This window comes from Haemorhous mexicanus, chromosome 3, assembly GCF_027477595.1.
Source record: "Haemorhous mexicanus isolate bHaeMex1 chromosome 3, bHaeMex1.pri, whole genome shotgun sequence".
NCBI lineage: Eukaryota > Metazoa > Chordata > Aves > Passeriformes > Fringillidae > Haemorhous > Haemorhous mexicanus.
This window is the reverse complement of record NC_082343.1, coordinates 99,270,472-99,288,563: the sequence shown is the minus strand read 5'-3', so window position 1 is coordinate 99,288,563 and position 18,092 is coordinate 99,270,472. Positions and strand designations below refer to the sequence as shown.

General features: G+C 33.4%; 1 protein-coding gene across 1 annotated transcript in view; it reads right to left on the bottom strand.

Annotated features, from left to right (window-relative positions):
- SNTG2 (syntrophin gamma 2) overlaps positions 1-18,092 on the bottom strand; it is a 137,936-nt gene that overhangs the window by 16,866 nt on the left and 102,978 nt on the right. Inside the window, exons 13-14 of the mRNA XM_059843310.1 lie at positions 15,314-15,385; positions 11,680-11,889 (exon numbers count right to left, since the gene is read on the bottom strand). Coding sequence (XP_059699293.1) covers positions 11,680-11,889; positions 15,314-15,385 — 282 coding nt within the window. The remainder of the gene's footprint in view (positions 1-11,679; positions 11,890-15,313; positions 15,386-18,092) is intronic.

Sequence of the window (18,092 nt, the reverse complement as noted above, 5' to 3'; positions counted from 1 at the left end):
AGATCAGCTAATGCTAAACGAAGGGCTTTGAACTTGGTTTATGGGTGTTGGGGACCCAAGACAAGAGGTGAGTAAAAACTCAAACTGGAAAGTGAATGCAAGGGAACAGATAGCAAGAGGGATGTATTTCCACTCAGAGAGGAGAGCACCAATATACTTCATATACGTCTGAGAGACAAAGCCTGAAGGACAAACAGAAAGAGGGACCTCTTCATGGGGAGTTGCCAGGCTGTGATGAGGCTGAAGCACAAAGACTGGGTGGGTAGCAAGCACCACTGCAGCCCAGACACAGAATTCTGGGGAAGAAAAGACAAGAATGAAGAGGAGCCATCCTCTTCTTCAGTTTCCTTCTTTGTGTCGGTGTCCTTGTACCCTTTAAGCTGAAATATGATGGCAGAATGAACATAAAGGTCCTCTGGATCACTGAGAGGCCTTCTGATTTCTCCACACCTGTGGGTCTCCCATGTAGGCTAAAGCCATAAGTATATTTGGTTTCTTCAGGGACTGGACAGTCCGAAAGCTTCTAAATAAATAATGACATGCTATAGATTTTTTCTTTGCAGTAGACTTTTGCTGGAATATGAGTTTATTGTAGGGCTTTAGATGGAGGGTTTAGATTTGCCCATGTTCTGCCACAGGCATCCAGGATAGTATCTCTGGATTCTTTTTTGAAGACATAGAGTCCCTAATGTTACTTAATGATGTGGGATTGTATTCTGTCCAAGAAATACGGGTTCAACTTGGTTTTGTTTTTCAGTAAAAATTATTTAAAATCAAGATTAATAACAATAACTTTCAGTTGAGATAGCATATTCTGAGATCATCAGCAAAGATTCTTAGTCAAAAATACCATTTCTCATAATTTTTAAGAATCAGGGCACCAACCTTTTCAGTCAGTACTCCCTTTCCTAAGTTCATGGCAGTGAGTTTTCTAAGGATCAAGTGAGACTCAGTGATGTTGCTCATCTAAGTGTAACACAGAAAAATGACACTCTGTATATTCATTTTAAAGGAGATTATTTTTACAACTCTAATGCTGTTGGTCCGAATGTCTCATCAGATTTACAGTTTCAAAAATTCAGCTGGTGATTGGCTACATTGCAGTTAATTATTTTCTTGCATGAAGTAAACCCTCATTTTGCTTTAACTAAGGCACTGATATGCAATGTAGTAATTAATTTTGGGCTCAGCCATGTTCTATTGGGCAGGAATTTTAGTGTTTTTAATCAGCCAAAATGCAGAAATAATACCTACCTTCTAGTCTAAGTGAATACAAATTGGGCATGCACATGATTTTGCTTGTTTATTTTCCAAAAGTAATTGGAAATTTGGCAGTACCATTACACTTTCCTGCTTGAACTACATATTTTCCCTGCTATGTTATTAACTGCTTTGTAGATAAAAATATACATTTGCTCTAAGATGAGCTGTAAAGGTTTATTACATGTAAATGAGATCACAGACATTATTTCTCACTATACTCATGATATAGAATTAACACACATTTTCTAAAACTAAATTCTAACCAGATAGGACAGCATTTAGGCAATAGCCATATCCATGCAGTGCACATACTGCATATTTTATTCATTTACTCACTTTAAGTTAAAGCATGTACTATGCTTCTGTGTGGAAATAATATGCCATCAATGTAAAAAATGCTAAAATCTTTCTGAAAATTTGCCTTTTCTTTGAAAAAGTATTTGCATTAAAATTAAATTATGCTATGAAGCCAAAGAATATATATATATATTTTTAGAGTAGAAGACTCCAGCATTGCCAATTTGAACTGATAAAATTTTAGTATCCTCCAAATATTACTTCTATTTGTTTCTTTTTACTTCTAAGACCAAATCTCTCACCACCTTACATTTAATATTTTTCTTTGTTTTTCTATCAATGTCAATAAAAAGTGGAAGGAACTTTGTAGGACTTGTCAGAGGAACTTACATGCATGAAAGAGAGAAGGACTTAAACAATTTTATTCTGTATTAGAAATAAAAAAAAATGTACACCAGCATTTACGATACAGTGACAGGGAGGGAAAAAATTGTTTGGAACACAGATTCTTGCATTAGGACTTTATATGGCAGCTTTTTAAAAACTTTTAAATCATACAGGAGTTACAGAGTAAGGTGTCTCAATGCATCCAGTGTATTTACAAAAATATAGATTTGGTAACAGCCTTAATATGGGACCAGATATGTCAAAAAAAGTCTTTTTGAAAATTCCCCTTTTAGCATAAAAAAATCCTAGCAGGATGTGAAAATAAAGATAAGAGAAACCACAGTTATGGTTGTACTGAGAAATATATATCAGCCCACACTTAGAGAGAGTACTCGAAGGTAAAATTAATCCCCTTAATTCTGAACACAGCCTGCAAAAGCTCTAAGAGTCTTTGTGCATAGAATGACTAATGCTAAACAGAAAGGTTTTTGAAACTCTTTGAAACAGCAGAATCGCTTAATTAAAAATGTAGATGTTTTGGCTCTTTCATATTTAAAAAAAAATGGGGTTTTAGGAAAAAATATTTTATATAGAGTCTTTTTTTAAAAAACAAAACTTTCAGAACATGTTTATAAAGTACACCAAAAGCATTGTTACTCTGAATTCACATTATATATGAGAAAATGAAGCAACAATGAAATCTGTCATTCAGCTTTCAGAAATTTCATCTAGAACAGACTCCCAAAGATCAGGTGTATTCCTGTTCCATATACCAGTAAAAAAGGATCAGTGAAAGTGATCAAACTAATATAATCTTCACTTAAAAACCTTGGCAGATCCACTCATTTGCCCATACCTTTAAGGAATTCATCATGTCACAATTAACAGGTTACATAATTTTGATAATTATGGATAGATACAAATAAAACCACTTAATCAAAACAAACCAGATCTGATTTAAAATCTTGTATATTCCTTCAAGATCTGCTGTTCCTGCTGCCAAAGGAATTACATCTTAATATCCTAAAATGACTCTTTTTTGCATACCTTGCTGGTATTAGTATGAAAAGTGCATTCTCTTATAAAAGATAGTACTGTAATCTGATGATTTCAAGAAGATGTTATAGTTGTTTTTTAAAACATTTATGCACATGTGTGGTTCAGCATATATGTACACAAGAGACTCTCTGGCAGTAAAAGTAAGATTTTTCAAAGGACTCAAATGATGGCTCATTATATTTTAACTGAATTTCAAAGAAAGTTTCTATTTATTTCAGTAGAAGTGGGACTAGCTCAGTGCTTTAGAAAATAATACCTAGGTTTAATACATCAATGCTTTAAATGCTTGCTTACTTAGGATACTACTTAACTTGGAGCTTTTGTCTTTAGGTCATCTATTGAAAAAAACATCTTATCTATTTGTAATTTTAAATTTTTAATGCCCATGACATTATAGCAGCTAACTGCAAAAATGGTTTGCTTAGTAGAGCACTCATTGGACAGATTGTCTTTTCAGAAACTTTCAGCATCACTGAGATAAGGCATTTAACCAGCATTCAGATATTAGGACTACATGTACATGTGGGATAAAGTGAATTTTTCTCCACAGGGAATTGTGTTCTTGTAGGAAGACTGAGGTGAACCTGTAGGTTCAGCTATTTCTTGGCAAGACAGATAATGCAGTGGTGGATACCAACTCTTGGCCATGGCATTTTCTCTGTGATATGAACCTATGGCTAAAGTAAATCTGACAGAAGAAAAGACTTGCTACCCTCTTTGCTGAACAGACAATGGCTTAAATTGGCTGTAGGAAAAAGCAGTGAGCAAAATGGATGCAGGAGGACAAAATCTAAGGGCAGCAACTAAGAAATGGTTATCTTCTAGCAGGGAAAATTCAAATTGTGTTTAGCCTTCACTTATGTCAGACAGAGATTGTACTTTCTCATCTCTGTGTCTGAGGAATACTTTCATTGTTTTACAGCAACTCATTTTTCCATAAAGAAAAGCAAGAATCAATAGTGGCTTCATGTTAAGAGTTTCCTACATTTCCTACATGTCCCAAGCATATTTTCATAAACCTGAGGCAGATTCTCAGTGGTAACCCCAGTAATCAAGCTGACACTGCTTATTTTAGGAGAACCAGTTGAGCACTACTAGCTTACTTCAGCAAAGACAACGACTTCATTCTGATGCAGTTTGTTATTACATAGGTATAAACACTTTTCTTCTCTGGTGATTTGCAAATTCTGGAATTTCACAGTTGAAGAGGGAATTAATCAGAAATATCATCAAGTGACATTCCTGAGTACAGTTCAGTGGTGAATCAGTGACATTTTTACTGGGATTTTCTTCTTCTGCTCAATTCTTATAAATTGTGGGTGGAGAATGATAGGGAACAGCAAAATTAAAACCATAAAATTCAGCATGAAAACTCTAAGGTAATATTATTCTATAAATTTCAAGTTCCATGAAGGTACATTCTTCACAGCAAATTCTTGACAGATTTAAAAGAATCATAGAATGGTTTGAGTTGGAAGGGTTCCAAAATGGGCCCACCCACCATAGGCAGGCACACTTTCCAGAACACCAGGCTCATCAGAACCCCATCCAACCTGCCTTGGACTCCTTCAGGGATGGGGCATCCACAGCATCTCTGGGAAACCTGTTCAGTGTCTCACCACCTTCCTGTACAGAACTTTTTCCTAACATGTAATCTAAACCTGCACTCTTTCATTTTAAAGCCATTCTCACTTGTTCTATCACTACATGCTCTTGAAAAAGTCCCTCTCCAGCTCTCTTGTGGTTTATTCCTTATTCAAGTCTATAAGATCCTCTGGAAAATAATAACAAGCCTAGATTCCCATGACATCATTTGTATCTAAATATTTGGATTTAGAAATAAATACATGTAATATAAAATTATTTAGATTTATTCATTTAATAAAAATAAATGTAATTTTAAGAGTACATTATATTTTCAGAAATAATGGCCAACATTTTATATTAATTATGTCAAACACACAGAATATAGAAACAAGTTTGAGTTCAATAGCCTTGAAAATTGGTACATTCTCTCGCTGTTTTAAACGTTCTAATAAATGCATTGTTTGATTTTCATCTGTTATGTGAATTGTTGAATTATTAATAATCATTGAAAATGTATTTACTATTAATCTGTATGGTTCTCAGAACCTTTCTTTGTGTTAGAGAATGGTGAGTTTTTTGCATCAGTGTGGAAATGAATTAGAATCTAACATCATCTCTAAAGGTGACCAGTTAAATTGTAATTGTAATTCTAAGAAGCTTTCTGTGCATAATGAAAACAATCTAAAACTTAATTGTGTAATTAAACTGAGTGCTTCTTGTAACAAACTGGAGAGTACCTTTTAATGACACTATAAATCTCACCTAATCTAAATGCTATTTAATATATCCCCTGAATATAAGGAGAATATTTCCTTTGCTTAAATGTTTGTCTCAGAAATTAGTTCTGAAATTAGCAAATGGTGGCATTTTCACTCTTAATGGGACTCCTACATATAACTCTGTCTCGTATATGCTTTGCAATCATCACAGAATAAAAAAAAAACAAAACAAAAAAACTTGGCCAACTGTATTTAATATTTTTGCAATTCACTACAGTATTTTCAGCTCACAAGGAGCTGCAAACACCAATCATTATTTATTGAACCTCTCAAATCACCATAAAGAATTAATAAAATCATAATTGTCCAATTATGGATCAGAGAAATGACAATTACTACCTATCAAGATTACCTAATTTCTGCTAGGTTTTGTTTATTTAAGTGGACTTCTTTTGGCTCAGTCTCTGAGGGTGGTTTAGTCTACTATTTCTGCAGCACCACTTAATTCCTAAAGATGCCCAGAAACAATGAGTGTGTTTGTTTTGATGTCAACGTTACTGAGAAAGCCAAAGTTCTGAGTATCTCAAGAGTCAGGCAGTTGGAAGACTTCAGTAAGCTATGATAGATAAGTGGAAACATAACTAATCTCTGGCCAAGTTCCATTGGGGACACAGTCTCTAAAATCTATTCTGATTACTTCTAACTTGAGTTGTAGTAAGATAATTCAAAATGTCACTAGAGAATGACTAGAAAGCACATTTTGTATTATGTTGCAGGAAGGAGACACAGGAACTGAACTTCTTGTAGGCAGTCTTGATATGAATATCACAAACTCTTCTGTTTTCTCTAAATCCAAAATCTTCAACTGACCTTGTACCTTTCATGCTAAAAAAGTAGTTTCAGATGGGGCTAATTCCACACTTCCAGGCAGCTTGGCTCCCATACACTGGGAATGCAAGGAATCCATAACCCTGACCAGCACACATCACTATTTATATTTGTGACCTGTTGAACACTCAGTGTTAAGCAAATATGAAGGCATGTTGATAAAATATGCACTGAAGTTCAGTTTACAAAAAAAAAAAAAAAATTTAGAAGCCATTTGAGCTTCTGTGTAAGGGATTTTCTCCATCTGGCTCCTAATTTTGAAATCATGAGGAATTTATAGTTGTCTCCAGTGGACAAAGAATAAATGCCTAACTAAAATAATTTTGGCTCTTTCTTGAGCTGCTCAAGATATGGGAGCTATTTATCCAATAATTTCGTGAAAATGTGAAGTCTTAAAATATCAGTGCAATTTTGTGCAGTTCTTTCTTTTGATCTTTCAGCATTAGGTGATTTTACATACCATAGATACAACTATGTGATTTAAAATATAAACACTGCTTTTCATGTTATGAATCAGTTATTGTTTGTGACTGGTTAGTAAGTAGCATATCACTATTGCACTGCTATTTTATACAATATATTCAAATGAATGCTTATAAAGGGAAATTATGACAAAAAACCCTGGTTTCCTTGAAAGGTTGTTGAGGTCAATTGGAAAGAACTTACTCACTTCTCTGTCTTAAATTAATTGTAGTGAACCCTTTAAGAAGATTTTTAACAAAGATATGCATCTAAAGTTAAGTAACAGTCTAGAACAAACAGCAAGCAGGTGTTGTAATGAGGAGGTTGCACAGATTATTTCCTGAGCTGAGAAGGAACGATGAGAAGGAAGCATTACATGGACCAGTTTTATAAAGGAAACTTTAAACCCATAAATCTTTACTAGAAAACCAAGGGGTGAAAATCAACACCTGTCAACAGTATTCTGAAAGGATTTGCACAATGAACAATACATTTTTCATGGAAAGAAACTTCATTTTCTCTGATGAAAATATTATGAATACATTAGAAATTTATTCAAACTGATGAACTAGCAAAATCTATGACAAGGTATTATAAAGAAAATTAAAAGAGGGATAGAACAGAGGATACCAAAGATAAACAGGATCAGATAATTAATGAAAAATAGTCCATCAAGCAAAAAGGCAAAGACATATAAAGCTGAGGAAAAGTTATTGAGTTAACCAATTCTTCAAAACAGATATGCAATTTTTTTGGTTGATTGGTTGGTTTTAATGATCAATAACATGATTGCAGATTCCTTACGTACTTCGTACTGATCAGCCTGAAGAAGATACAGTGTACAGGGGGAAATGTTCAAGTGGAACAGGAAGATGGTGAATTAAGCATTGTGTAAGCTATGTCACTCTCATGTCTGTCACCATTTATAAGCATGGAAGACTCAAGTTCACAGAGGAAAACAGTAACTACCTGGAATAACTAATATGCAAAAGCAATTAATTGTTGCTTACAAAACAAAAAAACAAAATTATCAATTGCACTTATCTATTATATAATTTTTTTAGGAATTTTCATCATGGTGTTTTAGTAGCACAATATTTGTAGAAAGAAAATTTAAAGTCTAATGTGGGAATCCTATAGAAACAAAGCTCTAGGTCTGCATGCACAATTATTCCCAATAATTATTTTTGCTTTATCTAGGAACAGACAAAATCTGAGAGCAATTTTGAGTCACAATGATTCTGAGTCATATATGCAGCATCAAGAATCTTACTATAGAGAATGCTTTGACGCTAACTTCTCAGAAAATAAAAACATATTAAAAATGCATACAAAAACATAAACATCCACAGAATATGGGATTTATGTTAACTGGGAAAACACAGGAAAAATGCTTCATACATTTATGTTCATTATAAAATGATTTTGGATTTCCAGTTGTGTTAACTGAAATAACTTGCAGCATTCATTAATCTTGATTTGTTTGCTTTGCTTGCTTTGTTTACTTTGATTTTATTTGTCACATATATTCTTCACATGAGGATCCTGTATCATTCCAGGAATATGAATTTTACTGCTAACATTTCTCTATACATTCATATCCCTGACTTAAAAAAATAAATAATAATTGTATTTGAAGGGTTTATTTATCTGAATCATGTCACTGAATCATGGAACAAAATGGAAAGAAGTTAACTGGAAGTACTTACCTTTAAGCATAAAAAATAATGAGGCGGCAAAAATTCTTGATTATTCTGTTATAATTGAATGAGATCCAGGCTATTCTAATTCTTGGAGTAACTCATATTAAACAAATATTTTGTCCAAGTAACACAAATGGTTTCAGTACTGTAGGTTATTCAGCTGTATGAAGATTGGAAAGAACTTGCAGCATCTTCATAACAGCTGGAATTATTAAGGGAAAACTTTCTTTGTGTTAGAATTGCTCATGAGGAGAGTATGCAACCATGTCTTATCAATATATATATCTACTGCAGGTACTTTAGAAACACCGTGGTAGTTGATTTTCCCACTGCATGGTTTTTTTCAGTCTCCTGATACTTCTTTCATATGTAAAGCAGATTCCTCTCCTCTGTCCTCTTCCAGCCATCAAACAAAGCTTACATGCACAAGGTTTCAAGATGACAAAACTGTTGGTCCAATTTTTCTACAGCTGGCAGTATAATATATTAGTCACTCTTTCCTCTGTCCACTATTCCAATATTCTCCTCCATCCTCCTACTGAACAGAAGTGATCCAAATCATCCCTTTGAGATGTTTCTGCATTAATTTACTAATCATATCCAAGATTCAGATGAGTCAAAATAATTTTCTTTGGAAAAAACCAGTCTGACGTAAAGGAAGTATACTGATTGAAAAATTAAAAAAAAAAAAATCATTGAAAAAAATGGGGAATAATATCCTATGCTACTGACAAGACCAACCTGAAGGGTCAAAAAGTTAGTAAGAGCTTTGAAAAATGTGCTAGCCTTTTATTTTTGAAGATTTTCTACACCATAAAAATCTTCAAAAAAAACCAAAAGAAAAATTACTTAATCTGAGCATCCTTTATTCATCCTGCACTGTTTAGGATGTTCCAGGTGAAACAAGCATTCATGCTGGGATTTGCAGGAGATGATTTAACTTCAAGATATGACTGAGAGGATTTCATTGCCTATCTTCCACCATTGCAATGCTGACTTTTATTGCCAGCCTCATGGAAATACTTTTTAACAACACTTTTTCTCTCTTTCAATTGCCTTTCTGCCTTGCTTCTCCTGCATTTTCATTGCCGCCATCTATCATAGTTATGCCATCAGCAACTACAATAGTTTTTCTAGGAAAAAAACCCCATGTATTTCTAGCACATGTATTCAACATCTGTTTGTTTGTTATCATTGTCTGCAAATAGATTAATTTCACCAGGGTCGCTGAATTTCAGAGTTTCTTGGTAAAACTTTTGTAAACAATTGCAGCTTGAAATATGGATTTAAGATAGCTGAAAGGGGAGCAATATTGTGAGGGGTGTTTCTTCCTGCTTTATTGCATTCTTTCTGTCATCTACTGCTGCTGCCATTTTCAAAAGAAATGTCAAAAAATCACACAACACGGGCATATAAAATTCAAAAGGACCTCAGCATAGCTCTTCATAGACTGTGTAAGGACAGAATCTTCTCAGAAATACAGCTCTTATTATAGGAACACCAAATACAAAGGGTATGTACAGGAAAAAGTTAACAAAAACTCATAGGCAAGATCCTAACTACACTCAACATCAAACAGGACCAAGCTCCGTTTAAATAAGAGTGGCTGAAATGGCACAATGCAATCCAACAGCTGCCATGAATCTTGCTCAATCATTTATGAATAAAAAATAATTTCCAAGATTCTCCAAAAGAAAGAACTTTTACAGACTGACCTACCAGAGAAAAGCTTGAATTTTCTGGACACTGGAATGCCAGTTCTTTTTCTATGACTTAAAATATTCTATGTAATATTAAATTGCACCTCATTCATGCTGCTCTTGACATCATTCTGAAAAGAAAGGCACTCACGACAGATTTTATGCTTTGAATGGAGAAAGAAAATAGTGCAGTAAAAAGACTTTTCACTGCTGGAGACTGACCACAGTACTCTGAACTCTACTGACATAGTAGTTTACAGTAAATTTGGATGTATCCAGCTATGTGAGAGAAAATGAAGACATAGGAAAACACATATGGAGACTTAAGCACTGTAATCAGGATTTTATTTGAATTACTTTCCTGGAGGTCTCAGATAGGTTAAACCACAGCTGCAGGAAATTTAATGTCTTTTGTGTGAAATGAGTCTAGATGACTGATTCAAATTACAAAAGATCATTCCACAAGCAAAGAATCATTCCTTAATTTTAAGGATGTAAAGGAAAAGCAAGTTTTTAGATTTAACAATAAATATTCAGAAATTTAATCAGATAAAGAGCCAGCTAATCTACACGCTTGTTATACTTAATTTCAATTATATGTTATTCGGTTTTATATGGATAATATATACGAGGATCAATCTTTTCCTGAAGAACTGCATTCCTTCTCAGGAGTTCAGTATTAACAACTCTTACAAAATCTTTTTGTTCCTTCATCAGTCTAAAGAGACAAATAGAAGTGTTCTAAGTAAGTACCTTGTAAGAACCCAGAAACCCGTTGAGGATCCCAGAGATATGGAAATTTAGATGAGCTGATTAACCACCTGCTATAGGACTCCTGCTCCTTGTAAGTCATGTTAATACAATGCTGTGATCCAGTGTTCTCAGTTTTGCAAATGTCTTTAGGAGGCTCAAAGGGCACTGGACACCTGAACATACCAAATCAAGTTTGCATTTGTGTTAAAATGTGCAAATATATTTTTAATTGGAGAAGGTCTATAGTCTCAATGAATATACTCCCATAGCATTCGTCCAGTTCACTGGAGAGTAAGGATCTAGATTTATAAGCCAGCAGAAAGTGATAATCTGCTGTTTATTTTGAGAATTCAAGACTATTACAAACTTCTTTTCACTTTTATACTGTCTTCAAACTCTTCCAATGTTAACAAGGACAATCCCAATTCACAATTAACAATATAAGAGCAAAATATTTCTTTGAATACAGAAGCATTATGTAAAACATCATATTTACCTTATGTGAGAAGAAAATCAGCTTTCTGGAAGAAAATGTTCAAGTTGGACTAAATAAACTCCTGAGAGTTTTCCAGTGGTAAAATGTATTAATTTCCAGTTTTTAATAATCAAGGTGAACTTACAAATTGTTACTTTCAATTTTCAATCTGTCATAACATGCTCATTGATGGGTATTATGCAGTCATTGACAGAAAAATATTGATGTGATGATGAAGCTTTCAGAAGTCTTCAGTGTATTAAAGGAACTCAGATACTTAGTCATGGAGGATTTCAATTGAATGAAATTATTAAACATACAAATCAAAATTTTAAACTATTATATTTATTTTACAGATTAAATGATTTAAATTTTTCACTACTTACCCCTGTTCTTTGAACTTCCAAGAAAATTGCTCTTTGGAATGATTTCTCCCACACTGCCAATTCACTGCCCAGCTCTACATTGAAATAATGGCTCTTGCCATGTCCAACCATAACACTGAAACAATACGGCCTCTGGTCTTCAAGATCAAAGTCCTGGTGAATACCTAAATACAAGTTTGCTTGTAGCCAGCAATCATCAGCAAGCCAGAGCTGAAAGATATGTTTCAGTATGTGATTCTTCATCTGGCATAACCAAACAATTGAAGCAACACTGTCTTCTGTAAGTGATGGGTACTTGAGTATATTATGTCAATATGTCAACAATTATGTTGAAGAAATGTTCTAGGAGTTAAATAATTATGTCAAAGACAGCTTCTCTCTTTGCTTCTTATTTACTTTATTCCCTATCTTTTAATCCAACTACTACTGCAGTTGCAAAATATGTCAAAACTACCTATGCAATACATATATAATTTAAAGGGAGCTTGTACAACTACATTGTTTACAGCGAAAAAAGAAGGAAATCCCTGAATGTTTCAATACACTCCAGGAGCTGTGTACCAGCTCTACAGGAGACGATAATTACTCAATTCTACTTGGGTTCCAATATGCTAAACCCCAAGGAATGCAGTAATTTATCAAGCACCCCAGGACTAATTCTGGAAATGGCATCGTGAGCATGTCCTCCAATAGCCATCAATGCTGTTCTGTAACTACAAGGAGACTGAAAAAAGATCCTCCCATCACCTTCAAGATAAAGAAGAGAAACTTTACATTAAACTTTCATAATAAAAAGTATACCTGCAATACAATGTTTTGTAAATATAAAAAAATTAATACAAGAAACTTTCCTATTATTTCAAGACTTCATTGATTAACATAAATATAGAGGAAAAGAAAACTAAATTAAAAAGCTACAACTTATACATTTAAGTACTTTCACCGCTTGAATTTCCAAATTACACATATTTTTGTTTTTCTGTTTTTCAGATAGAACCCTTCCCTATCCCCATTTCTCTGTGATACCATGAAGTAGAAAAGACTGAAACCCCAAAATAATTAGCAATGATTCATGGGGCATCTTGGTATCACCACATATTGCCACCAGGGTACAAAGCACTGTGTTGTCAAAATTGGCCCTGCTACTACCTGAGGAGAGAACAGACTTGAAGGTCAGTTATTTTACAACACTCCTTTGCACTGTTGAAAAGAAAGTTGAACAAAATTCCTGCATATATTCTGGTGTTCAGCTGCTATGGAGTGACAGGTATTACCTCTGCTTCAAGACTCAGTGCTGCCTATCCTGGCTTTTAGACTACTCTATTAACTTTTTTTTTTTTATTTGCATGTGAAAATACCAGACAATAAAAGAAAACAAAATGTTTTAAAGACAAATTACTTTTAAAAATGTACAGGATTACAGTAAGAGTTTGAGTTATAAGGCAAGCAATAAGAATAGACACATGCAATGCAAGACATTACATTTTAAATCATCTGGCTGTTGCCACAAAATGAACAGAAATATGCAAAGTCATGTTTTATATATGAATTTTAATTCACCTATTTATGTATTTATATTTATGTATACATACATCCAAATCTAAAATATATGAAATATTCTGTTTTAAAATTTCAGTTCCATATTGGATTGATATTTTCTGTGTTTAACCCTTGCATCATAATAAACACAGATGAGAAGTTTACAATTAGGTGTGTAATAAGAACACTGCTCCTTAAAATCCATCTTTCATGAGAAAATACAAAACACACTCTCCCACAGTTTTGCACAGTTTTTTCATATTTCTGAAAATCCTGAAGAACACCCTCCCCAAATGGCAGCTTTTACAACGTAAGTCTATCATATCTAATGCAGAAACCTTAATCTCTTTCAATTTTTTGGATTTGTTCTGTTTGCCTCATTGTCATTTATACCAAAGAATCAACAGAAAAGAGGTTAAGGAGTTCAATTCGAGCTTTTGCACTTTAGCTTACTTATTCATGAAGACTGGCAATTAAGCATTCATTTATTAAAATGTCAAGAACATTAATGAGATGAACTGTGAGTAGTTTATTTCCCAACTTTTGCCTCTTAATGAAAAAGTAATGCAGAAGTTGCAGAAAGACAGAATATCCTTGAAATTACCATAATATTCCAGGAAGAACTGAGTTTTAGCAGTAACACTTACAGGAGAAAAACCAAAACCAAAACCCAAGCCACAGGAAAATCTTCCCAAAAAGCTTAGTATGTATATATTTCATTGGTGCCTGATTTATTTATGAGCCAAAAGTAAAATTATAAAAAATATGAAGGAGACTAAATAAATGATCTGTGACAGAACATCTACTTTTTGTTGGTATGTTAGTGATGGGAAGGACCTGAATTTGCCCATATGTTCCCAGCTGGAGACATGGTCACACAAAAATAATGCCATGACTTACAAGAATTTGGCTCTCCTCCTATGCCTGTGGAGTTGAGCTCTAGTCCTGAACTCCAGGACTACTGTTTTCCTGGCATGGTAGTGCCAAAACACTTCCTTCCCTGAATGACCTCCAGCAGAAAAAAACCCAACACATAAAAAACCCCTACAACACAAAAAAACCTACACACCCCAAACCAAACCAAACCAAACCAAACCAAACCAAACCAAACCAAACCAAACCAAACCAAACCAAACCAAACCAAACCAACCCCATCAAGACCAAATCAAAAACCTTAAGCACTTTTGCTGCAGTGCAGGATCAGTAACAGGTAACAGCAACAACCTGCCTTTTCCACCACATCAGTGTGTGGTCAAACAGAAACAGCGGAGAAGGGCAGCAGCTGGTGAGAATTAAAGATGAGCTTTAATTTTTCAGTGAAATAGTATTTTATCTGAAAAGATAGGGTTTTTTTCTGAAAATATTCTTTACTCTCCTAGACAAACAGTAGCCCTATCTCATCTGCAAAGGTTTTATTTTTGTTGGAGAACAAAATTAATCTATCTGATGCAATTTACTAGACAATATATTCCAAAAGTCAATTATTTACACAAAGTGTAATATTTTGATGCAAAACTTTAATTGGGACAAGCTAGACAGAAAACACAACTTTTTCTAGTTGGGGGAAGGAAATTTATTCTATGGGAAACAAACCAAACATGTTTCCCTTTGTAAAGGAAAAACCACTACAATACTTGATACAACAATCAATACATATGATACAACAAGGACATAATTTTATATTTTTAATTTCTAAAATGAAAATATCTTTATATGGATCAAGAATTACAACAAGATTATTTTTCATCATGTTTGCTTGAAAATCTGACTCACTATGAAAAACCTAATATCATTATACTTAATAGTGTGTCTCACTGATACTTCATACAGCTCTAATACTGAAAACTTTCTTCAGTAAGAAAACATGTTAGTAACTTGCTCACTTGGAGCTTAACCTATTTTCCATATTTTCTTATACTTGCACAGCTAATGCACTAGCAATTGCAAATAGCTTTTTATAACAAGAACTATATTCTTTTTATAGAAGAACTATTTGAATACTAGTTATTCCTAGTTAAGATTAATTTGAGCTTATCATCAACAGGAAAAGGTTAACTTTACTAAATAAAATCACTGAAACTGTTGGGAAACCTACCTTGTGAATTTTAAATAGAACCTCACAGAGGTTATAGATTTTTTCAGCTCGTACCCAGTCTAGTGTGCTCACCTATAATATAAAAAAATAATAATTATTAACACATTTTTTTCTTTGAAAATCCTGTTCAGATGAAAAAAAATGGAAAAGGTTTCACCCGTCATTATTCTACTGGATCTTTTACATACAGGCACATCACTACATTTAATATCCAGCATTTAGAAAAGGCTGTCAAATAGTATAAAATTTTTCCAGAAAGACGAAATAAAAGGTGTTAAATAATTTACTTTTTCTTTTCCTATGATGGAAACATCTTTGTAATCTCTGTGGTTAGTTACATAAGCATTTTTATTTCTCAAGATGCTAACACAGAGAACTCAGCCTCAAACAAGGAGTCATTCAGCTTCATGTCTCAATATGAAAAAGATCTTATGATAAAGATGTAGTCCTAATTTCAGTTTTGAGTTTACATGCACTAGGGAGGCAGTAACTCAATCTTTATTCTAAAACTGGAAAATGACTATGTGGCAGCAATATTTATAATCAAGAAAAATATCAACTGTGTGCTCAATAATAAGAAAACACCTATATTTTGTTTTCTTTTGATTTCATTACCTAATCCCGTTGACATGACAGGCTGTTAAAATCTGATCAGCAAGAATGATTAAAGTTTTACCAAAATTCTACCTAATGATATGATGTGATAATCTGTTTTCTTTTAAAAACAGTACCCAGCCTACATTTTTCAAGAAAAGAAAAGAACTCATACACAGGAAAAATTCAATGGGAATATGGATAATTTTTGGTTATATGTTTTAGTTCAAAATTCTAGCTCTTGGGGAATGCAGAGGAAGGGCTGCATAGTTAGATGAAGGATTTGACTAGGTTGCACCTCTGAGGCTTTTGGCATATGGAAATAAGTATTTTGGTAACTTCAATAGTAATTTTGATAATTTAAAATTCTAGCACTTATATAGCTTTGTCCTATTCCCACACCCCAACCAAAAGGAAGAAAGGAGAAAAAATAAATTAAAACAAATAAAATAAAGAAAAGCTTTTCTGTCAAACATCTGGTTTATGTGGATGAAACTTAGCTAGAAAAAAAACTATGAAATTCAATCACAGATCCTTTTTCTCTGTGTTCACAGTAGCACATAATTCACCTTTAAAAATTTAGTATTTCTCCTGATGATTTGCATGGAGGTATCAAAATGTTTTTGTTCTTTTAAAATTTATTTAATTTATTCTTTTAAAATTTATTTAATGTTTAATTTTCAAGTCTCTTCAAATTCTAAGCTGTTAAACAGAATTGTATAACTTGATAAGAATCCAAACCACTACAACACTTACAGGCCTCTAATGGGACTTCTGTTAGTTATGAAATGTAACTTCAGAGTCCTTTGGAGGAGTAATGTGAACTTGGTGGTAGTTTCTTTCTAATCTTAACAATCTAAATCAATTCTTAATAATCTAATTATTAAGAATTAAATCTAATAATCTAATCTTCTCCCTCCTTCTCTTAGATTTAGAGTAGTTTCTTTAGATGAATATATTTAGATATTATGGATCACCTACTGAAATGGGACTGAAAAACTCTAGAAGTTCTAGCATTACATCTTTTCAAGATATAGAGGGACTCACATTCTAGGATTTTCCATTTCATATTTCTATATTTTAACAATCAAATGGCAAACATCACTTGAATACAATACAGAAAATGTAAAACAGATTATACATTTGGTTTTGCTATAAGCAATGTCTCAAAAATTAAAGCTCAAAACATTACATACAGGTAATTTTAAAGCTACATGATAAAAACACATAGTACTACTTAAACTTTTTCAAATTTAATCTAATGACATCTGGTTTAGAAAAGAAATGTAAAGAAATTTTAGGTACTAACTTGTCCTCCCATCACTTTTTAAAAAGGGAGCAATTTTTAGACATACCTTTCTATTTTTTAGGTTTCCATTTCTACTTATCTCCTTGTAAGTCCATTCAATATTTGATTAGAGTTTTGCAATTTAATTATTGTACAAATAAGAAATTACCTAAGTTTTGAAACAACTGAAACAGAGGACTTATAGAGTCAATTCATAAAGAAATGAACATTTTTACAGGCTCACAATACAGCAAGCAGTGCAGGTCTTTGCTTAATCTTATGTTCAGGGAAATATTTTCTTCTTTGATGGCTATTTTGAAAAGAAAATAATTAAATAATACATGTTTTGCTCCATTACTGTTGATCCTCCAAAGGGATATTCATGCTTCTTGCAAAATAAGGTTTAGAGTAGAATGGAGCCTAGTTCATTATTTGGTCTTGAATTTCTCAAAGGGAAAGGATCTTTTCCATCTTACTTAACAGCAGGAGAACCCATTTATTGCTGTAAGTGGCTAGACATAGAAGCATAAGCACTGATTCATTTGGTGTTTATGCCACTGGCTTTGGTGACATAGGCTATGACCTGAAAGCTGTTGAGATATGAATGGACTTTCATTTGCCCATATCATTTGTTTTGATTCCTGAAGATTGATTTTAACTGTTGGAGATCTTTGCACTATTAATGATGGATGAAGGTGACACTGCTGTGCCATTAAATTTACTCTGAATAGTTCAGATTTCTTCCCATTATTCCACACATCTCTTTCATCTTTTGATGCTGTGTAACCTCATGTGACTTTTTCAGCAGAGGCAGGCAGTGATAGTGACAACTGCTGTCACCTATATAAGCCAAGGTTTTCTTTATCTGTCTATGTCAATGTCAGAGAAAGGCTACCA